The sequence below is a fragment of the Balaenoptera acutorostrata genome, chromosome 3, assembly GCF_949987535.1.
Source record: "Balaenoptera acutorostrata chromosome 3, mBalAcu1.1, whole genome shotgun sequence".
Taxonomy (NCBI): Eukaryota; Metazoa; Chordata; class Mammalia; order Artiodactyla; family Balaenopteridae; genus Balaenoptera; species Balaenoptera acutorostrata.
The window spans coordinates 82,733,599-82,756,412 of NC_080066.1; the positions used below are offsets into that span (position 1 = coordinate 82,733,599).

General features: G+C 38.7%; 1 protein-coding gene across 1 annotated transcript in view; it reads right to left on the reverse strand.

Annotated features, from left to right (window-relative positions):
* Window positions 1–22,657, reverse strand: part of UNC13C (unc-13 homolog C) — a 590,366-nt gene extending 567,709 nt beyond the window's left edge. The window contains exon 1 of the mRNA XM_007194906.2: window positions 19,666–22,657. Coding sequence (XP_007194968.2) covers window positions 19,666–22,654 — 2,989 coding nt within the window. The 5' untranslated portion in view covers window positions 22,655–22,657. The remainder of the gene's footprint in view (window positions 1–19,665) is intronic.
* Window positions 22,658–22,814: the final 157 nt, after the last annotated feature.

Genomic DNA, 22,814 nt, shown 5'->3' on the forward strand with positions numbered 1-22,814 from the left:
TTGTAACTTTAATTTATTATATCATAAGAATCACTTAATCACTTGGAAAGTTTCTGTTTATCAAAGTGCTCAGAATGGAAACCAAATATTTTAATGTATAAATGCAATTTTAAAAGTTTAAAATTGTTTAGCTAACTTCATTTGTAAATGGAATGTAACATTAATTCAAAGCCATCTTGATTTTAACAAGTGATTTTTAAAATGTTACTGCATCTATAAATAGAATAAGATATACAAGTTGCACTTAAAAGCATAAGGAAAAGCTGTATTTTAAAAAATTGTAACTGTAATAAATGAATATTAATTTTAAAACAATATATATAACTAGAATTTTCTTGCTCAAAAGCACCAAAAAAGTTTCACTTTTTTTTTTTTTTTAATTATTTATTTTATTTTATTATTTATGGCTGTGTTGGGTCCTCGTTTCTGTGCCAGGGCCTTCCCCAGTTGCGGCAAGTGGGGGCCACTCTTCATCGCGGTGCGCGGGCCTCTCACCATCGCGGCCCCTCCTGTTGCGGAGCACAGGCTCCAGACGCGCAGGCTCAGTAATTATGGCTCACGGGCCTGGTTGCTCTGCGGCATGTGGGATCTTCCCAGACCAGGGCTCGAACCCGTGTCCCCTGCATTAGCAGGCAGATTCTCAACCACTGCGCCACCAGGGAAGCCCAAGTTTCACTTTTATACTTCCCACTTTTTGGTAAAAGAATGCAGATTCTCTTGCATTTGTCAAATTTCACCCAGTAAACTTATGTGAGTTTTATTTGGAAAGAAATTTAATAGGATACACACAAAAAAATATGAGTTTAGCAAAATGTTGAATGTACTCCCCTTAAATACTTTTACAAGTGACAATTTGAGGTGTTGGAAGACCAGATCAGAACGAAGAACTTCCAAAATTGTTGTTGTTTTACCTCTGAATTTCTATGACTGTGAACTTGGAAAACCACCAATGACTCAGTTGGAAGGTCCTGGATATGGTAAGAAGAATCACTAAGCTAATGTACCTTCCATGCGTACTTTACTTAGTTCACCAGAAGCAAGTCACTCTGCCTACATGAAGAGAAGAGCTGCCAAGAAACAGAGCCTCTTGTGAAGACTAAATGTGATTTATTTTATATTGTTTGGGCTATGGTAGGACCTAGCATTGGGAGGCAACCTGTCCCGGGGAGTACTTTCTGCACTTTCCAGTTACAACAGTATTTCTAAGTCTGGAAGTCTTCTTGAAAGAAAAATGGCTGCCTCTAGTTTAGCAATCACTGCTTCCAACTACTTTGAGTCCTAGCTCCCCTTTTCAGCACTCACATGATTTGCAAGTTTCTCACTTCACTAGTAGTTGCACTTTTAGGCACCACAGTGAAATGGTTAAACGTAAGTGCTTTCTAGTCAGAAAGACCTAGGTAGTCCACTCTGAGTTTCTCTATAACGTGCCTCAGGCATGTAGTTTAAACTCTCTATTCCCCGCCTTCCTCGGCTATAAAATTGGGATAATAATAGTATTTTCCTCATTTAGTCATTGTGCAGAAATAAAAATATATAAAAGGCTTAGCACGATGCTTGTCATTGGATGAGCAATCAGAAAAGTTCCATAATTATTTTGCTATTTTAGTATCTATTGAGTACAGCAAAAGCAGCTTTTACTTCATTTGTACATTGAGATGAGTATATAATTTATTAATTATACAAGCATCTATACACATTTGAAATATAGTAGCAAATTATCTATTTGTTAGAGTAACAACTAACCTGATTTCTAACACTAGAGCTTAGTTTGGCCTGTTTTGGGATGTAGTGTTCTTTTTAAAAAAAAATTGTCCAATTTATATGAGACATTCCCATGACCTCTTCTACAAGTATTCTAACACTATTCATGTAGCATTTGGAGACAAAATGGTTAGGTTTCTAAGTTTCTTTGGGAATGAATACAAGACCAAAGGTAGGTAGAGACAAGTGTCCCTGGAAAGAAAAGAGTTATAGTCTGGAGACAAACATCTCACCTTGGCTTGCAAGTCCCTAGCACGACAATAATTCTCTGTAACCTCAAGTCCCAGATGGCCAGCCTACAAAATTGCTCAAGTATTACTACCTGACCTGCCTTTTAAGACAGAGGAATTTATGACCACATCTTCATCTTTTCTATCTCTTTCTGGCAGCCGATGACTTTATCTAAGAATGTAAACCCTGCTCTTTGATTTAACACCTTCCTTCTGTGTGAAACCTCTTTGTGAGTTGCTCGGACTTTTGGAGTCTCGTTCTGAACTGTCTCTGCTTCCCAGCATCACGCACTCATTCGTTCCCTTTTGCATTGCTGACATCTTAGAGATGAAACCCTTCTCATCACCCATAGAAATCAGCTTCCACAGTCCCCTCAGAGTGATGGTGCACACAGGTATTTCTCTACAAATAAGGTCAGAGTTTGACACCTCCCTGGTAACAGAGGTGCACAAACCCCCAGCAATGGGCTTTAAAGTGGTTGGAATAAGCACAATGGAATTTGAAGGGAGCTCCCCATACACGCGTGTCTCTCAATTGGCAATGAAGAGTTCCTAGGAAGTCAATATGTGAATTAGCAGTAAGTGTTTGCTGGGTGACTCTAAGTTCTCACCACCATCACCAGGGAATTACGGCTTATTTGTTTCTATTATATAAATAATATATGTTTATGATTTAAAAAAGAAAGAAAAACATAGGGAAATATCTCACAAATAGGGTCATATAACATATGCTGTTCTACATTTTGTATTTTTTTCAGCTTAAAATATCTCAAGCGTCTAAATATACCTCATTCTCTATAATGACAGCAGAGTAATCCATTGTCTGGAAACATTATACATTTTTAGCAACTCTCCTTTGACGAATGTTTAAGTTATATACTGCATTTCATATGACAATGGATGTTTAGGTTGTGTATTGTGTTACATACGCTCTGGTGAAAAGCCTTACACACGTGTATCTGAAACATCATTCAGAAGAGAAGAAATGATGAAAGAAAGGGTATGTTTATTTAAAATGCTGGTAGATAATGCTAAATTGTCCTGAAAGTGGTTGCTCCAATTTATATTATTGTTGGGGGCAGGGTGGATTTTGAAGTGTTTGTTTCAGACTTCTGGGATACCTTAAGTTACAGGTTATGGGAATGAGATAAATTCTTTCTAGCCTGTCTTTCTCACTCTATGGTCTCCCTCCCAACTTTAACATTTTTATGATATACACAGTGAAGTTGCACTTAAACATGGAAGGAGGTTCTGAAGTCAGTTTCTAAGGAGGAAATCCTATGTAGTCAAAATTGCCTTTGAAAACATCTTAAATAGCTCAGAAAGTACAGTCTGTATAGTTTTCTGTCAGCAAATTTGTATACTAATATGTATTCAAAAATGATAAAATGTATAGTAATGTGCAATGCAAATCAAGCAAATATGCAAAATAGAATTTCACATCATTGTATTCTTAAAGATAAATCCATTTTAGTTCAAGGAGATACTGACACTTCAAAGAAACTCAAGAATTAAGAATTACTGAGGGAAACAATTAATCCTCTTTCCCAACTTATATTAATCTAGCTACCCGTAGAAAACAGAATTAATGCCAGTGGTTCAAATGAATGTCTTTAAGAAAGGGACAGATGACAGAGTTATGAGCTGAGTTAAGGAAGCAAAAAAGGGATGGTAAGGTGTCCAGAGACTAGATACAGTGGGAAATGGTTACTGTGCTGGGGGCTTAAGGGCAAAGGGAGGGTAATAGTGTATCCAGTGCCCAGTATCCAGTGCAAGCTGCTATGGTGTCTGACAGAAGCTGTGAACTGAAGAGATACAACTACAACCAGAACTGAGACACTGAAACAGAAAGGGAGAAGAGATACCCTGATCTCCTTTCCCTTTGCCAGCTGACCTTCTGCAAACTTGACCAGACCCTCCTGGAAAAGGAGATTGAATACTATAGGCAGGGATCAGCCTCCTGGAGCAGAGAGTAAGCCAGAGAAGTCAATTCAGGGGCAAAAGATCATTGAATGAATTGGCAGGAGGAACCACTAGCAGTATTTAAATTCCTCTCTCTCTCCATCTCTGTCTCTGTTTCTCAAATCTCTCTCTCTCCATGGAGTTGAACTAGTTCAATGACACTATGATGACATTCCACTGTATATAATATGGGGTTTTAATAGTGAGGTCATTCCCGTTCGATGCTTTTCCTAGCCCACAAAAATGAGCACCGAAAGGACATATAGGTTACATATACCCAAGAAGCTCAAAAAAGAAAAGGAGAAAAAATTTTAATTGCCTAGGTATTACCTAGTATCTGTATCTCAGCTTTTCTCATCTGTGAAACAAGGGGACTGGATTAGAATGGGAGTTCTCCATTCTGGCTGGTCTTCAGAAACATAGGAAATCCTATTGACCATACACATTCCCAGATCCTTCTCCAGACCCAATGAATCAGAATCCTCAAGAGTGAGACCCCAGAACCTTTGTATATAAAATTCCCCCAGGTGATGCTGGCATGCATCTAGGCTTGTAAACAACTGTACTCAAGAGCTACAAGACTCCCAGATCCAAAATACCATGACAATAATATAAAGTTAGAAAGGTGATCAAAAGAATCATTTTTCTTATCACCCAACAGAGAATATTAGAAATTAAGATATATGTATAATATATATAACATATATATAATATGCATATACATATACATTTTTTTATCACCCAATAGAGAATATTAGAAATTAAGATATATATAACATATATATATAAATGATGTTTCTCTAACCTATTCAAAATTTTTAACATTTTCTTTTTTTATATTTTATATTTTCAGATTTTCATTCTTATGTTGGTAAATAGAAGTTCACTGAGTATTTTTCATTTGTGTTTCTTCCTATAATTTAGGCATTGGTCTCTGATGCAGTCTTGTATTAATTGCATCTATGCTATCATGAAGGTAGTAGCTATTTTAATAGTGGCATCCTTTTACTGCAATTCAGCATGTAGTTTTACAACTGACTACATGAGGAGAACCAGTTTCTAGTAAGTTCTTCAGCACAACTACTGTGTGATCTTGGACAAAACATCTAACCTCCAGGCCCTCATTTTCCTCCACTGTTAAATGACAGAATCGGTCTAAGTCATTTAGAATGTTCCTTATAGCCTAAAACACATTAGTCTGAGAAATGTCACATTAAATCTACATGTCTTCCTTTGTTTTCTGCTGCTTCATTTTAAAAGAGAGTCTGGATACAAATAAATGTAAAGATATTCCATGTTCATGGATTGGAAGAATTAATATTGTTAAAAATGTCCATACTACCCAAAGCAATCTACAGATTTAATGCAATCCCTATCAAACTACCCATGACATTTTTCACAGAATTAGAACAAGTAACCCTAAAATTTGTATAAAACCATAAAAGACTTTGAATAGTTAAAGAAATCCTGAGAAATAAAATAAAGCAGGAGGCATCATACTTACTGATTGCAAGCTATAAAATAGACACATAGGTCAATGGAACAAAATAGAGACCCCAGGAATAAACCCACACATATAGTGTCAATTAATCATTCTTTGACATAGATCTTAGTAATATTTTTTTTGATCTGTCTCCTCAAGCAAGGGAAATGAGCAAAAATAAACAAATTGGACCTCATTAAACTTAAAGGTTTTTGCACAGCAAAGGAAACCATTAACAAAATGAAAAGGCAACCTACTATATGTTCCCACTTATATGTGGAATCTAAAAAATAAAACGAATGAATATAACAAAACATAAACAGACTCACAGATACAGAGGACAAACTAGTGGGTTACTGGTGGAGAAAGGGGTGAGGGGAGGGGCAAGATAGGTGAAGGGTATTAAGAGGTACAAACTACTAGGTATAAAATAAGTAAGACACAAGGATGTAGTGTACAGCACAGGGAATATAGCCAATATTTTATAATACCTTTATATGGAGTATAATCTATAACAATATTGAACCACTGTGATGTTTACCTGAAAATAATATAATATTGTAAGTCAACTATATTTCAATAAAAATAAATAAGAGAGTCTGGGTTTTCAAAAAATTGGATACCTTGTGCTAAAGGGAGTGTGATAAATAAACAATTGTCTACTAGTTATTTACACTTCAAACCTGAGTTACCATTTTCCCAATGCGATAGGGAAGCCCAAGAGGTTGGACAAAGTTTCCAAGCGTCACTCATGTTTATTCAATCTTGTAATCAGAGGAGTGTTTTCTTATCAACCTGATTTGATTTACCTTGACATGGAAATGACTTCCTTCCCCACAACTGCTCTTCTTTCTAAATAATTTATACTCACACTGAACAATGCCAGAGAAATCAAAGTCACCAACAGAATCAAATTACAGTAATAAATGGATACACTGATAACTAATGATACTACTCAGCACTTCTATAATATTTCTCAGTCTGGAAGACATATAGAGTCATGTCTTTTCCGTAAGAAAAGGAAATCCTTCTAATACTCCATTGACTATTAAAGTTTAGAGCAGAAAAGTGAGTTACCTAAGCAACGGACCATAAGAATCAAGGACCCATGTAACAATTCAGGGTGGTAACAAGCAAAATGTATGACAAAGTTCATCAGTGATATACAAAAATTGCTTTTGCTTAATAATTGGTTTTAATAATAATCTACCCATGTTATTTGATAACACACTTGACTGTGACTATGGTTAAATTAATGGAGCCAGATCAAAGCTTTACTGTATTTGGTTTTTATTTCTGTAGTGTCTATAAAAGGCATCAATGAAAATCATTTGCTACCTGCCCAGTTAGGTCATTACGCATGTATGCACATTCACTCAGGCAAACACACACTTGTATTCCTTCCAAAATATCTGCACAGAAATAATGCTCTGATTCTTTACATGTCTGTCAGTCCTGCTAACTCCACCTCAAAGATGTAGAAACTTCAAATTGTTTAAAGATGGTTTCATTCAAGCCTAACCTTATGTGAGCTTGGTTACTAAAATGGTGTGATTTCAGGATATGTGGACAGGTTCTGCTATCCAAAAACTAGATATCCCACCTGTTTGCCAAAGCCTAGAATGACTTTACCAGCAGGAAAACCTGTCACTGTATAACAGAAGAGAAAAGGTAAAAATGGAAATATCCTCAAGAGATACAGCTTATTAACTGAAAATCAATTACAATAAATTTCGGAGTCATTCTACAAATCAATGTTGGGAAGGGCAGGGGATGATGAAGGCGAGAGTGGTGACTACAGGGCACTTAATAATCAGAAGACATAGCACTGCCAGCCCAGAAGACTGCGGGTGAGGGGCTGGGGTGGGGGCTAAGAAGATGATGATGGAAGCCCCATTCACTTCGACACAATTTTGCCCAGATATTTTTCAACATGCACAGAAGTGTGTTTGCTCACTCACTGCTGTCACTAACAATAATTTCTAACCCAATTCACCTCACTGCCTGAGATCATTTATAAGGTCTCTCAAACCCAGGCATTCTGATTGCAAATACCTTCATATTGTTCACAAGAGGCTGTATAGTAATTAAGAGCAAGTATCTGCACACTGGCTCTGATGAAGGTGACTCAGCTACGTAAATGACAGCTAAACTTAATGGCCTAAGTAAGTCTCTATTACCTCCTCGGTAAAACGAGGGCATTAATAGTCATGACCGCAGGCCTTAGTTTGGGTTTCCCCAGAAGTAGAGATTGGGACAAGAACATGAGGGTAAGTAGTTTCTTTGGGAGGCGGTCCCTGGAAGCAGGAAGGAGAAGCAGTGAGAATGAAGCCGAGAGGGAGGACAAGCCAATCTAAGGGTGCATCACTGGGGCTGCTGCAGACAACTGCAGGCCCTCCAGAGCTGTGGTCTCCTAAAGGGTAGAAGGCTGCAGCATTTATCTAATAACCACCCAACACCCCTGCTTGAGGGTTGCTGATGGGAATCCCTGAACACCAGGGAGACTCCAAAGCAGAAATTCAAAAGAATGAAGGCACCTGCCTGAGGTGGGAGGCTGTCAGTGAAAGATGAGGCTGAGCGCCCATGCTGTGGGACATTACGGCTGCAGCTGAAATCAGAGGAGGGCTCAGGTGAGTGACCTGGAGTTCCAGAGACACCTGCTGCACTCCCATTGGTTTGTGGAGACTTAAGTTGAAAAACACATGCAAAGTACTCACTTCTGTTATATAGTTTGAAATGAATAAATGTTACTTGTTATCTTTAATGTGATGACTCCTTTTAATCTTCAGCTTATTAGTAGTAATAATTAACAGCTACAAGTTAAATACTAATTAATTAACAATTAAATAGTAATTGTCATTAGTCATCCAGTGATTTAATTATATTTTCTGTCTTCACTTCTAATTACAATGTCCTTCACAGTATACATTCAGGTAAATGCTAATAAATATTTTTATAATAAACAATTTAATAATATTTGACTATAAGCCACAATGCCTCTTACTACAGTTAGCTCAAGAAATAATTTGGTTGTTTTTTTAATTGATGTATAGTTGATTTACATTGTGTTACTTTCTGCTGTACAGCAAAGTGATGCAGTTATACATATGCATGTATTCTTTTTTATATTCTTTTCCAGAATGCTTTATCACAGGATATTGAATATAGTTCCCTGTGTGAAACAGTAGGACCTTGTCGTTTATCCATTCTAAATATACTAGCTTGCAGCTGCTACAAAAGAAATAATTTTGAATTGATCTGAATTCGACAGTAACCCTTATCAAGGAGAGAAGCCAGATCTTTGCGTCTTAGGTTTTCTCCCTTCCCATGGCCCTAATCCTGAGCTCATCACACTTCTAGCACTCAATAAATGCTGTTGGACTCACTTGGCTCTCTTTGTTGAAACTGCCCTGAGGCAAAGCAGTTAACAAGTTAGAGAGTTCAGGCAGTTGCTTGTTTCTGTGTTCCATCGAAACATCGATAACTGTAGTTATTAATACTGTGTCCAGCGCCTTGTGCCAAGCTGCCTATGCCCAGTCTTCCAAGCATTCAAACCACAAAAATAATCACTGGTCACTGGTCACTTCCCAAAATGCATTCTAGATGGTTTAGTTCAGTTAAGAAACATATGGGAAAGTAATTGTAGCATTGGACTTCTGGCTCGAATTTCTCAGAAATAGTTTAAGATCAAAGGAAGAAGTCTTTACGCTTTTTAGGTAGGTTGGCTCCCTACTGATTACTTACTGGTTTGGTGGAAAACCTATCTTTTTCTTTTAATTTAATTTAATTTTTATTTATTAATTTTTTAAAATAGGTGACCAACTGTGGAATCAGGTAATGATATATTTTCTTTCTTTCTTTTTTCATTTTTTTTGGCTGCGTTGGGTCTTCTTGCTGCGTGCGGGCTTTCTCTAGTTGCAGTGAGCGGGGGCTACTCTTCATTGTGGTGCACGGGCTTCTCATTGTGATAGCTTCTCTTATTGTGGAGCACGGGCTCTAGGCATGCAGGCTTCAGTAGTTGTGGCTCACAGGCTCAGTAGTTGTGGCTCGTGGGCTCTAGAGCGCAGGCTCAGTAGTTGTGGCGCACAGGCTTAGCTGCTCCGTGGCATGTGGCATCTTCCTGGACCAGGGATCGAACCCGTGTCCCCTGCATTGGCAGGGGGATTCTTAACCACTGCACCACCAGGGAAGTCCCTTTAATTTTATTTTTATCACATGGAGATACTATTATTATTTACATTTTGTCAGTGAGGAAACTCAGCCACAGAGAAATTAAACAACTTGCCTAAGATTGAACAACTTGTAGGCTGACTCAGAGCCCATGCTTTTAGCCACTCTGTTAGGCTGCCTCATTGCTGGTCACTGATGGATACTGTGACAGATGCCAGGGAACACAGCACAGCCTCTGAAGCCCAGGAGCTCACCAGCTATGAGGGGGGCGGCGAGCAAACAGGCACTTCAGCACAATGAGCCCACTGGTTGTCTGGACCTTGTCCTAAAAGTACGACAAAGATTTTTTTTAATAGATTTGCAGGTTTGTATGTATCTCTGGATACACAGAGGTGACAGATTGTGAGGGCAACAGGGAGAACCAGAGCAAAGAGACAGGAAGACTCGTTAGGAAATTCTAGCAATAGTCCAGGCAAGAGATGATGGCTGCTAGAATTAGGGGAGACACAAGGAGATAGAGAGAATGTGCTGTGGTTGAGAGACAATTAGAAGGGAAAATGGTCAGGGCTTGTTAAATGACTGAATTCAAATTCGAAACCTTTGGCAGAAGCTTCCAGTGAGCCAAGTCTTAAGTCCTGTGCTCAAGCCAGGGCTGCCAGGGGAAGGGAGAAGGAACTTCCAGCCACCTGCAGCATCTGCAGCAGGACACAGGGCACTACTTCCCTCCAAGGGCTCACACACTCAGGAACATCAATAAGAAAGGAATTCAGATGGTTGGCAGCCCAAAATGAGACAAATGTCCATAAAGTGTGACAAGGAAGCATCCAAGAAGGATGACTTTCTGACCTGAGCAAACAGGGAGATGTGGTGCTATTTACTGAGATAGGAAATCCAGGAGGAGAAACAGGATTAGGAGACAGAGGAAGAAAAGAGTTTAATGCTAGGCATGATGAGTTTGAGATCTACAGAATATTCCATTCGAATGAAGTCCTACAATTCATTATGGCCAATCCCTTTCTATGGCTTTCCATGGTAATTAGGGAAAAAAAGTCCCAACTGCTCCACAAGACTCAGAAAAATCTGGCCTCTGGATATTGCACCAGATTTGTTTCATACCATTCTCTGCCTTGCCTGATGAACTCCAGCCACACCAGGCTTTCTTTAAGTTTCTCAAATATTTCATACCACTTTCTGCCTTAAGATCCTGGTCCAATCCACTTCCTCTGCCTGGAATGTTTTTTTCTTTCCCTTAGCCTAGTTCAAGGTATTCATTCTTCAGACTTCAGATCAAATGTCATTTCCTCAGGGAAGTCTTCTCTAAACTTCAAATGATAATATGCCCTCTTAACACTTTGTACTTACTTCTCCAGCAGTTAGCCAAGTTTAAAATGATGGATTTGTGTATTTTTGAAATTTAAATCACAATCACTTAACAAAGACGAAGACCAAATAAGATTTGTCAGTACTATATCCCAGATGCCCAGCCAGGCAATTATATACTTACTGAGGGATGAGTGAACTAGTAGGTGAATTAATGACTGAAAGAATAAATGTATGATATACATTTGGGGAAGGGAGAGTTAGCCCAAAGACACTGATTTGGGACCATCAACACAAAAAATGATAACAAGCCAGTGGAGCGTATGAAATCATTCAAGAAAGAGTGAAAGGAGAAAAGCACTTAGTATCTATTATTAACTATTAACTGTTAAGCATTTCTTAATGTGATCCATGAATCATACTGCATTGAAATTAACTAAAGATTTGATCAAGGAATTTATACTTTAGTCCAAGTGCTCCCAAGTGATCCTCATGCATTCTAAAACCTGAGAACCACTAACTTTAAGAATCAGCAGAGAAATACCTTTGACATAGCCCCAGAAGTTTGTGTTACAGACCAGGTGTTCTAAAGTCCAGAAGGAAGGAGCATAAATGTACACAAGTAGCTAAGAGCACGCTGTTGTGCGCAGAGCACCAGAGTAGGATTCAGAAGTCCTGGAGTTGATACCTGGTTCCATCGCTTGCCAGTTTTACAACCTACATAACTACTAGTAATTACCTTAAGGTAACAGAGACTTGAAGAGGTTGGCTCTCTCACTGGTGTTTTATGAGAATTAAATACATGTGATAGTTAATTCTAAGAAACATGAAAATTGCTTTATGTGTTTAGAAAATGCAAAGGGAACGTTGATCAACTTGGGAATTTTCCTACTGATTTTCCTCACATAGTAAAGTACCACCCTGTTAACACTGAGTGAATTCACATCTTCTGTCTCTGTGCATGCCCATGTGAGTGTGTGTGTCTTCAATTGTAATCACTAAAGAACAAAATAGAAAATGAAAGCCATAGGCTTTCCACAAGACATCATTAAGCATCAGAAAAGGTGCTAAAGAAAGAGGAAGCTTAACCTACATTTCTGGGAAATAATATCATATTCAGTCTGTCATTTCTTGTTGCCACTATTACATGCAGCCAACAATTTCATTTATCACAAGTTTCACAGAAATGGTACCTGGATAATCACGTTGCCTATAATAATATCATGCAAAATGGAAGACTGGTCTGATAGCTTGAGTGCTGGCTTATGATTTGGGAGAATAGCTTGTAACTGTAGCTCTGCTTACAAATCCGTGCTGTCAGGTAAATCAACGTTTTGCCACCTCAGGTTTCCATCTTATAAAGTTGAATAGCAATACTTAATTTCTAAAATCCCAAACTAGGCAGCAGTGAGTAAGCACATAGAATCTGGAAAATAAATGCCTAATTCTAAATCCTGGTTCTGCTACTTCTTAGGTTTTTTTTTCTCCTCTTAGAAGAAATATAGTGTCTCTGTTTCTCATCTATAAAATGGAGATGATAATAATACTACCTAGCTCATAGGATTATTGTGAGGATTATATAACTTAATATAGTATAAAATATTTAGAATAGTGTCTGGCACATAAAAAAGCACTCAATAAGTGTTACCTATTATTAAGCTACCTATCTTATGGGGTTCCTAAGAAAATTAATGTGTGTGCTTGTGTGTGCCAATGCTACATTAAAAAATATCCACACACACATCAAGTTTCATACTTAGAAATTAGTACTGTCCTTTTTAAAGTAGTAACCATGGTTGAACTGGAGAAGAAGTAAGGGATAAGTTGGAAGTGAAGATGATTGGAGGGAGTAGAGAGAGATACATTTATTCTAAATAAGGTGGCACTGCTCAAAGTATCTTTGGGATCTTTGGGGACTGCCTACAGAGTCATATCACAGTCGCTGGAATCTGCTGAATGTTAGTCATTTTTATCCTCTAAGGGTTTCTTTTATTTTTGGAAGTAGCTGAGACCCAGCATGAACCAAATTTGATGAAAGAGGTAGTTGACAAGATTCCATAACATACTTTCCTTTTCAAATGAAGAAGAAGAAAATGCACACCATAGGTTGGAATAAACCATGGTGAAGAAGTCCATTAATGCACTTAGTTCCTTCTGGTCTTGTAGTCTATGGAGGCAACCTAAGCTAATACCTTATCATGGGGAACAGTTCTGTTTGCGGTCAGGGCATCCCAGCAATCTTTGACTCAGCATCAAGTCATTCTCCCTGCAAACTGGGCTCAGTCCTTGGATGTCAGTGGAACAATCAAACTTTTTTTTTTTTTTACCTATATTAGAGACTCATTCCTGACCATGGACCTCAGTTCAGGCAACTAGGTCGCTCTCTGGATGACCTATTTAGTATATCAATCCCACTGGGATTTGCTTTCCTCTTAATAGTTCCCATTCTGGGATGTTCAGATCCTTTCCTAGTCCCTAACTAGGTAACCAATGTCCAATCAAAAAAGAAGCCTTCCTGGAGAAAATTCTTGCCCACCTCATGTCCCCAGTTCTCTTTGTTCCTGGCTGTTCTGTACCTCCCCAGCTGATAAGCAGAGTTAGACTCTCGATGCCTTAGTAGCCATCTGTAGCCTGAGGTATACTTTCCAAGTAGCAGATTTTCTTCTGCTGCACTGGACTTTCTCTCCTCACTTCCTCCTGGGATTTATCCCAGAGTCTGAATCACCCCCGTGGGTATATCTATTTCAGGTCCCATCTCCTCCAATTCTAATCTAATCAATAACAATTGATTAGGCTATACTTTGCTGTGTCTTACATCAGGCTACAGAGTCTCTTTATTTTATTCCACACCACATAGAAAATTCTCACATGATTCACAATTTCTATAGAATATATCTATTTGAACTTGCAGAAAGTGTATGAACAATGACATTAGCCAAAACAAACAAAAAAAAACCTATCCACCTGAGATTTTGACATAATACCTTTTCTTGAATCTCTGGAATTTGGAAATCGCACTGCAGGCTTTGAAGTGATACTCTTAGTACAATCTGGAAATCACCATCTTTCATCGTCAGTTAATACTTCCCCTGAAAAATGTGTTTTTAGTTTCCCTACAAAGACAAGTGTTCCAGGTATATAGCTGGGAGCCATTAATAATTATAATAAACAAAATCTTTGAACCCTGCATTTTCATTGTTCCTGTTAATAGACGGCTTTCGTTTATCCTTGTGAATTTTCTTCCCTACCTCCTGTAAAATGCTTTCATTTCTCAAAAACTACTATTATCGGCACTTCCTCACTCTTAATAAAGTCTTTTAATGTGACAAGTGTCACCCTCCAGATTTTGTAAACTTCTTAAAAATGTGATAATATCTCATCCCAAATTATTATCACTCACTTTGTGTTAACAGAGATCAATACTTACTCCAGAAGCTAACACAAAACTGGCTGATCTTAAAAGCACAACTTATTTGTATGCTTAAAAATATGAGCTATGCCTTTTCATGACAAGACTTGCCCACACCTGCAATGGGATGTCATGGAAAGAGCATCAGATGCTGAATTCTATCATATGTACATGAATTTCCATCAATATTCTTATTAGCTGTATAGACTTTGACCTGCTTTTGCCTCATTAAGACTCAGTCATCTCATTTACAAAGTGGGGCTAATACTACCCAACAAGGATTAAATATGTACTTAAAATTTCTAGAGGTGAATAGGATAGGAAGGTGTTAAATATGTGTTGGTTCTGTCCCTATCTGTTAGCTCCATCTCACACCAGCATATACTCTAAGACCTTTGGGTCCTCTTGGAACATACCACCATTACCTCTCTCCCCACGCAACTGATTTATAAACACATTTGTATTCTGAGTCCCAGTCCTGTCTCCTAGAAGAATTACTCCCTTAGGTATTTTGGGCTTTCTGTCTAGCAAGAAGTAGAGATGCCAGCTGTGTCTAATGCCTGTAAGGGCCCTTGGCCACTTCACTCTTCACAGGTCTCCTTTCTAGATCATAATCTATTTCAAAAACCAAGACAATCACTTTATATTACAGGTAATTCTAGAGTATTTAGAAGCAAACAATACTAAACCAAAAGTGTATTGCTATGCACAGCGTTTTAATAGAACATTTTACAAATGCTTTGCCTTCTGCTATTACCAGTACTGCTATACTTGCCTTGAAGAAGGATGTTTCAATTTCAAGGAATACATATATTGTTCTCTATATTTTAATGTGTATAAATTACCAAAACCTTTTCATAAGTGTAATAAACTACTGTTCTGGAGAATTAGAAAATCATTCTTCATTTTAAGAAAATTATTCACACGTTTTCTTAGACTGATTCTATCTCTTCTAATTTGAAAAGAAGAGATGAAACAACACTATGCAGGAAGGTATAATATTTGCTGTACAGTGCGTAGCAGCACTCTTCAATTGTGCTATGATGCTCATCTGCATCAGGCAGCATGTTAAAAAGGCAGACCCCATCGCTCCTGACCTAGACTCTCCGCAGGGGAGGCCCAGAGGCACTCAAAAATTTAAGAAGCACCTTGTGATAGACAAACTTGGGCCAACAAACCTCCAAAACTTAGTTGAACTATTTATTCTTCAACATTAAACCTGGAATTTAAGTAAATTCAACTAAGTTTTTAGAGATGTATAAGTTATATCATCATAGAAAGAAAGATGTGATTAACGGAGCCAAAGGAGTGAAAAGTCCTGTTTGCACTCTCCATCACATTTTCCCTACTGTACTATATTAAAATATATCTAGTAAAATTGTCTTTTTGATGGAAAGAAAGAAAACTAAAGTTTATTTGAATTCTAAGGGTTCTCCACTTTGTATGGAACTAGATAGCCAAGCAACTTAGAAAGGAGTCTAGCATTTAGACTAGACGAGATAAATAAATATGTGTGGGCTAGATAAATTTGCCAGATACTGGGGCAGGCTCTGGCATTACAGTAGCAACAGCAGGAACAATTCACTCATGGACTTTATAATCTGTCTAGGAGCAGCCTCTTTCAGAACCTACAGACAGCCTGGAAATGGCATTTCAGAACAAAACAAAATTTTTGTTCTTTGCTAGAAAAATTTACTGCAAACTGACTTTAGAATCAGGTAAAGTGTACTCAGACTTCAAAACAGTATCCTTCAAGCAGCTGCTGTACACTATTTATTGGGCTCTACAAGCCTTGATTTATAAGATGAACCATGGATTTGAAGTAGAAAAACTGGGAATGAACTATTTCATAACAAAACCCTAGTGCCTTTCCTATTAGTCCTGTTTTCTCATGAAAATCCTTTAGCTGGAATAAGGCTCATGGCTCATGCCTCCTCCATTTTCATCATGTTTCTCCACCTTCAAACATGAACAAAACAACCTTTGAGGTGAGTAAGCATATGGCTGCTCTAAATAAACAAATTAGCCATCTATTTAATTCTGGATTCACCCCCTTAGTAACTGTATGACACTGAACAAGTTATGGAAGTTTTCAGCATCTCAGTTTCCTCACCTGTAAAATGAGATAATAATGGAATCAAATTCATAGTGATGTTGTAGGAAGCAAAGGGATAAAAAAGCAGATAACCTGCCTGGAAAGTGCCTGGTATATAGTAGTGCTCAATAATAAGTTTTTATCTCTAATCATACTTCTGAACTCTCAGGAGATAAAGTCATAGTCTTAGCAATTAAAGGTCACAGTTTGGATTTGGATTTGACTTCAAAGCTTGTGCTTTTTATTTAGTATCCTGCTTCCCTTGATTCAGGCATTCATCCAAGGTATTAATTCAGTGCCATCTCTGTATAAAGCACTGGTCTAGGCACAGTGCAGATGAAGGGATGAAAAGACAAGACCTCTGGTCTTCAGATTACAGTTTAGAAGAGAACATGAGGAATGCACATAAATTGTCATTGCATAAGGTGGAAGCCAGAGCCATAAGAGATAGGTATAGGGAAATTCAGAGGAGATAATAATTAATTTCAGTTGATGGGTGGTGAAGGGCTAGAGGTAGGCGATCAGATGTTCACCGCCATGGTGTGGGTTTCAGGCCAGCTACACAAGCAGGCTCCAGCAACAAGAGAAGAATATGGCCTCATGGGGGTTCTGGCTACACACAGTCTAAAATCTCTTTCCCCACTGGCCTGCTGTTCAAGGTGAAGTTTCTCAGAAACACTAGTAGCAAACATCCATGTACATTGGGGTCTTTAAAAAATCCCTCTTTACCAGGACCCTGAAGACAAAAGTTGAAATAAATGATTCAAATTTATGAGCTAACATTTCCATCAAGCAATGACAGGAGAATCGCATCCCACATCGTTTACAGCAAGAGCTCTAAGGTCCAATCTTGCCAGGTTAGTAATGGAGAAAAGACAGCACTGCTACCTAATGGTGACTGGGTGGTCATGGAGAGAAAAATCTGTTGGCATCTACCCAAAGCCCGGTAAGCAGATGGCCATGGACATGAAACCCATCATGACGACCGGCAGCTCATTGGGATGCTCTGAGCCGGGAAGGGGCCTGAAAAATGCCCTTCTTTGGCTGCCCTTCCTCATGAGGCATATTGGCGGCACAGGAAGGGGACAATTGCCTGACTGCTGCCAAAGGGAGAAGAGATGGCCTTTAAAATCTAGGCTACTGCAACCTCCTGGGTAGTCAATCTGGTGCCTTTCAAGCAACCAGAGAGCATCTTAAAGACGTGTGTATGATTTCCTCTAGGATAAATGATATCCAACAGATTCCATTCAAAGCTGGCTCATAGGATAACAAGCCAAGCTCCAAGAAGTAGAGGGGTCTGAGTCCTCTGTTGTCAGGCCTGGTGTGTCAGGTATGTGATACCGATTGTTTCACCTTCTTAGGATTCTGAAGTGGGTGATGTGTGGATAACCAAGTGTATTTATGTCTTCTGAGGATAAGTGCCACTGAATGACTAGGATTGTTAGCTATGTAAATGGTCATTATCAGTAACAATCTACCTTGCAGAAGTTTGCTAATTTGGGGTATTTTTTAAGTTAATGAAGATCCACTTTTTTTCTGAAATGTATAGTTTCATTATATTTATAATATTGCCTAACATTTCAGATACCTTAACCAGTTAGCATTAAAACGTTCATGTATTGCATCACAACAGACAAACACAAACATATACACACACACTGCTTATTCTTAATATGCCTTTAAGTAGACCTCTCTGAATCCATAGTAAGTAAAATACACTGCCAAAAAGCTGACCTGTATTTGAAGAAACTATGAACTGAGTTTCAGTAATAAGAATATCTAATATTAAAAGTCACTCTGAAATAAGATAGACATTATTCCAATATGAATTACATTTACATAAAAATTTTGACTACTTGGCCCTTTCAAATCAATTTTAAAGATAGTTGAGAACTTTTCCCTGAAAAAAATAACAAGCAAAAAACACAGCCAATGTACCCAAGATGCCCTTGACTTATATTGTTCTTTAAATAAATTACATAAGATATGTTGTTTTATATGGACAGAATTTTAGAGCAGAGAACCCTAATAGTTATTTCACTTGTTTTAGGGCCTGAAACAGTTTAACCATAAAGGTATCTGATTATTCAATGATCCACCCATGTCAACCAGAAAATGGCCAGTTTGGAGTAGTATCTGATCACAATTTTGCTTAAGAAAAAGAAGCCATAATCAGCTACCGGCTGAAGAAATTATTATATTATTTCATAATAGCAAGTAACACTTGATCATAAAAATATATACCTTTATGGAGTATTATGCACAGTAAGTATTTTAAAGATGACAATGCCATAATCAAGGAAACCATTAACAATAGGTAATTCATTAAAACTGAGTTTATCTCAAACTATCCCAAAGATATAAAGAGATAAGCATGCAAATAACATAAATGGTAAGGGATTGAGGTAAGTGCAGATGAAGTTTGGTTGATAAATAAAAAGTCAAAAAAATTTTTATTTACATGCAGCTAGTTTTCCAAAGTATATGATCCAAAATTGTTCCCCGAGGAGGTCAAGTAAAATTATTAGGTAAGGTACTGCTTTCATTTCCATAATGGGCAAGAGACTTCTACTCCACTCTTTAGGAGGAAGCTACTCAACTCTATCTCCTTTATCCTCCAAAAGAGTGACTTGTGACCACTCAGGTACAGCCTAGGGTTTTGGCTCTAATACCCTCCCTCAGCTTCATCGGTAGGTAGTGAGGGAGGTTGTGGTCCTCCATGGTATGGGCTGGGGTTGGCTGTGCAGAACTAGCTCTTCGTGCTGGCAGGCTCCAAAGTAAAGATTTGATGGGAAAAGGAGTGGGAAATCTGGGAGTCCATCTTTCCTAATTCTTTAAGATTAATTTTATCTTTCTCCCAATCCCTGTAAAACCTAACAGGACCAAAAAGTAGACCCCAGGCTGCTCTTTGATTTCACTCATCCTTCCTTTGATAACTGATGCAATAAAGTTGGAAATATGAAATGGGGTTTTTGCTTAATCCAAGCACAGAAATCTTGAGCCACAGAGTATAGGGCTTATTTTACTATGACCTATTTGAAAACACTTTGATTTTAAATCATCAAGCCCAACTTGTTGGGGGAGTTGAGTGAAATAAAATCCTTCTCAGAATAAACATGCAAATTCCTTAAAAGTAAATTACTTCCCCCAAGAGTAAACATAGAACATGCTCTAAAGAACACCACCCAATGGTAAAACACAATGAGCTCATAATGTAGCATTTAAACATAAATACCTCCAGCCAGGATCTTCGCTTCCAATTCTGCCATTTGCTTCTTATAGGCTTTCAAAGCTGCTTCTTTGAAAGAGGGACGAATCTGCTTTGGCTTTATGATTTCCAGGGGCTTTTCAGGGATGTTTTGGTTTTCATCTTCTTTTATTTTCATTTCAGCTGATGTTTCCTTTAAGGGTTCCAATCCCCCTTCACTAACCACATCATCTGCCTGCCCATCATAACCCTCATCTTGTGGGGTTTCATAAGGTGTTTCATATGAAGGGTGATCATATTCCTGAATTTGTTCATCTGTTTCAGTAATACTAGTCCTGTTTTCTAGCTTAGCAAGGACTTGTTCCATCACTTCAACATAATCTGTTTCATTATCAGCCACTGGTTCACTATAGTCCCCCTCATCCTCTGCTTTGTAGTAATAAGGCTCTGTGTAGACATCAGAGTCAAGCGTGGTACTTGATTCATTTGCAGTTGATTGGGATAATGTTCGAAATCTCCCAATTAAGGAAGAGCCGCTGTCCTCATACCCACTGAGACTCTGTGTGCTTTTGTTCCATACCACTTCCAAGGCTGATTTAGCCCTCTGTAGTGTGGATCCAAATTTTGGGAAGCTGAAAGCCTTATCAGTAAGGTCAATGCTTAATCGACTATGCCAAGATTTGGGTGGGGCATCCCCTGAATCATCACTTTGCAATTCACTTTGACTTCGATACATTATGGACAACTGGTTTTGGTTTTGGTACAGCTCATTAGAATTAGCTTCCTGATAAGAATTATACTGGCCAACCCACTGTCCTTGTGGTTCATTATCCAACCCAGGGCATGGAGATGAGTTGTCATCTTGGGTTAAATCATAGCTCTCAGAGTCATCCTGAAGGACACTGTGGCACTTTCCCAAGTCTTCTAGGTCTTTATGGTAAACATCTAGCTGTTGATCAGATAGACTGTTTGTGTCATAGTCAAAAACTTCCTGGGTGGATGAATCTAAACCTAAATCAGCTCCTTGCTCTACTTGATTCCATTCCTTCCATGGAGAAAGATCTTCATGTAAAGAGAGCTGAGAATCACTGTAGTGACTCTGGTCTCCAGATGCACACACCATGCTATTACTCACTCCACTGTCCACAGTTTCTGTGTTCTCAATTTCACCCTGTACTTGGACACCCTGAGAAGCCCCATTCAAACATTGATCCTGAGGGCTGTCATACAAGGTAGGTGTGCCCTCCTGTTTCCTCTGCCAAAGTTCCCGGTCTGAAGACGACAGGAGGGAGCTTCCATTAGTTCTAGTGAAAAACTGATTTTCTGAAAAATCCTCCGAATAAGATTGACACAATTTGGAAAAGTCTGATTCAGAATGACTAAGTTTAGTGGTGAAAAAATCGCTCTGTGAGTGCCAGAGAGGTGTTGCATCTGCATAATAGGTTGTGGTTTGCTTTGCCAAGTTATCCGATTCTGGCAAATGCAAGGAAATTTTATCATATTCTGATTTATTTGCAATTCTGCTGCTACTAGAAGTTTTATTCTTGGCTCTAGCATTGTGTGATTTTGAACTTGACTTGGAAGTACTTCCTTTTGTTGGAAACTCTGACTTGGAAAGCACAGCATAACTGTTTCTGTTTAGGTCAGATTCCAGCTCTCTATCACTGTCATCAGGTGACTGCCAACTATTCTTCTTGCTTTTGGGCTCTGGAGTAGACAGCTTTATATCCATGCTCTCATATGTCTGGGAGGATGGCATCCCTCTCTCTTTTCTTTCTCTGATGTCATGAGTAAGAATATCTGTCGAGATTCCGATGCCTGTTCCTTTGAGTTTATATGATTTTTTTAAGACGGAATCCCTTTGCTGAGGGGTTTCAAAATACACAAGGATAGGTCGAGGCTTTGCATTGGGGCAATCCCTTTGGTGTCCTATCCTCTGAGCAAATTCAATTTTAATAGCATTTGGTGCATCTGAAAAACCCATTTTATCTATTAGAATTTGGTACACCACACTTTCAATGTATTCAAATCTTTCTTCGGGCACATTTAAGAATCTCAGGCTTGCCTTGCTACCCATATGACCTAAGTGTTTAATATAATCATGGATGTCTCTGGTTTCCCTCCGAGACTGGACAAACCCTGTACGGAGCTGCTCAATTTCACTTTGTACAACCTCCACGCTGCTGGACATCTCATCAATGGAATGCTTGAGAGCATTGACATGCCCTCGGAGTTCAGAAAGTTCTGTTTCAATCTGACTTATTCCCTGAAGTTCCTTAAAGATCATTTCCATGACATCCTGTGTTTGGCTAATGCAGCCAGAGGAACTGAATCCGGCCTCCAGGGCACTGGTCTTTGGGTTTCGGGCAGTTCTGTCCAAAGATTTGCTTCTGATTCCCCAGGTTTTCTTCATTGTGCTCAACTCTGAATCCGAGGAGACACACTCTTGACTCTTTTTCCATTTCCTCAGTTTGCGTAAAGCTCCTAGTTTTAAGCTATGCAGCGTGCGTTCCCCATCAGAGCTCCCCTCTGAGGGTGCCAGGCTGCTTGAACTCTTCCTGTTGCGTCTAACTGGCATCGTGCGTGTTGACTGTGCCTGGTTTTCTGTACTGCTCCTTAGTTCACTGAGTGATTCTGAGTAGGAGCTCTCAATGGAAGATAACTCCTGAAGGAGATCCTCATTATCACCACTGGTTATATGAATATTTTTCTGGAGGCCATTGGCAATAGCTACTCGGTAACTGAACGTGGGGGAGAGGGAAAATTCTTTGTTAGCCTCGTCTTCTTCAGTGGATAAGTTGCGAGCGGATGAACACTTTGCAATCTTCTTTACAGTGCTTTTCAAGGTATTAGAAAATTTAGGGGGTTTGGTCTGGCCAGCAGTAAGAACGTCTTGATCCTTTTTCAGCTGACGATTCTTTTTTTTGGTTGTATTTCCCAATTTCTTTGCAAACATTCCTTTGCAAAGCTTATGGATGTAAGGTAAAATCAGGCTCTTGAAAAGATTAGCCACCATGGAGAGCAATTAGTGCAAGCTTTTCTGCCCCAAAGAAGTAAATAAGGTATCAGGATGGAAATCTGTAAATCCAAGGCCAGCATCACTGTTCAGATGTTCTGTGAATCACTGAAAATAGCAGGAAGGGCCGCTGTGGCTCTGCCACAATGTCAGTGTCCTG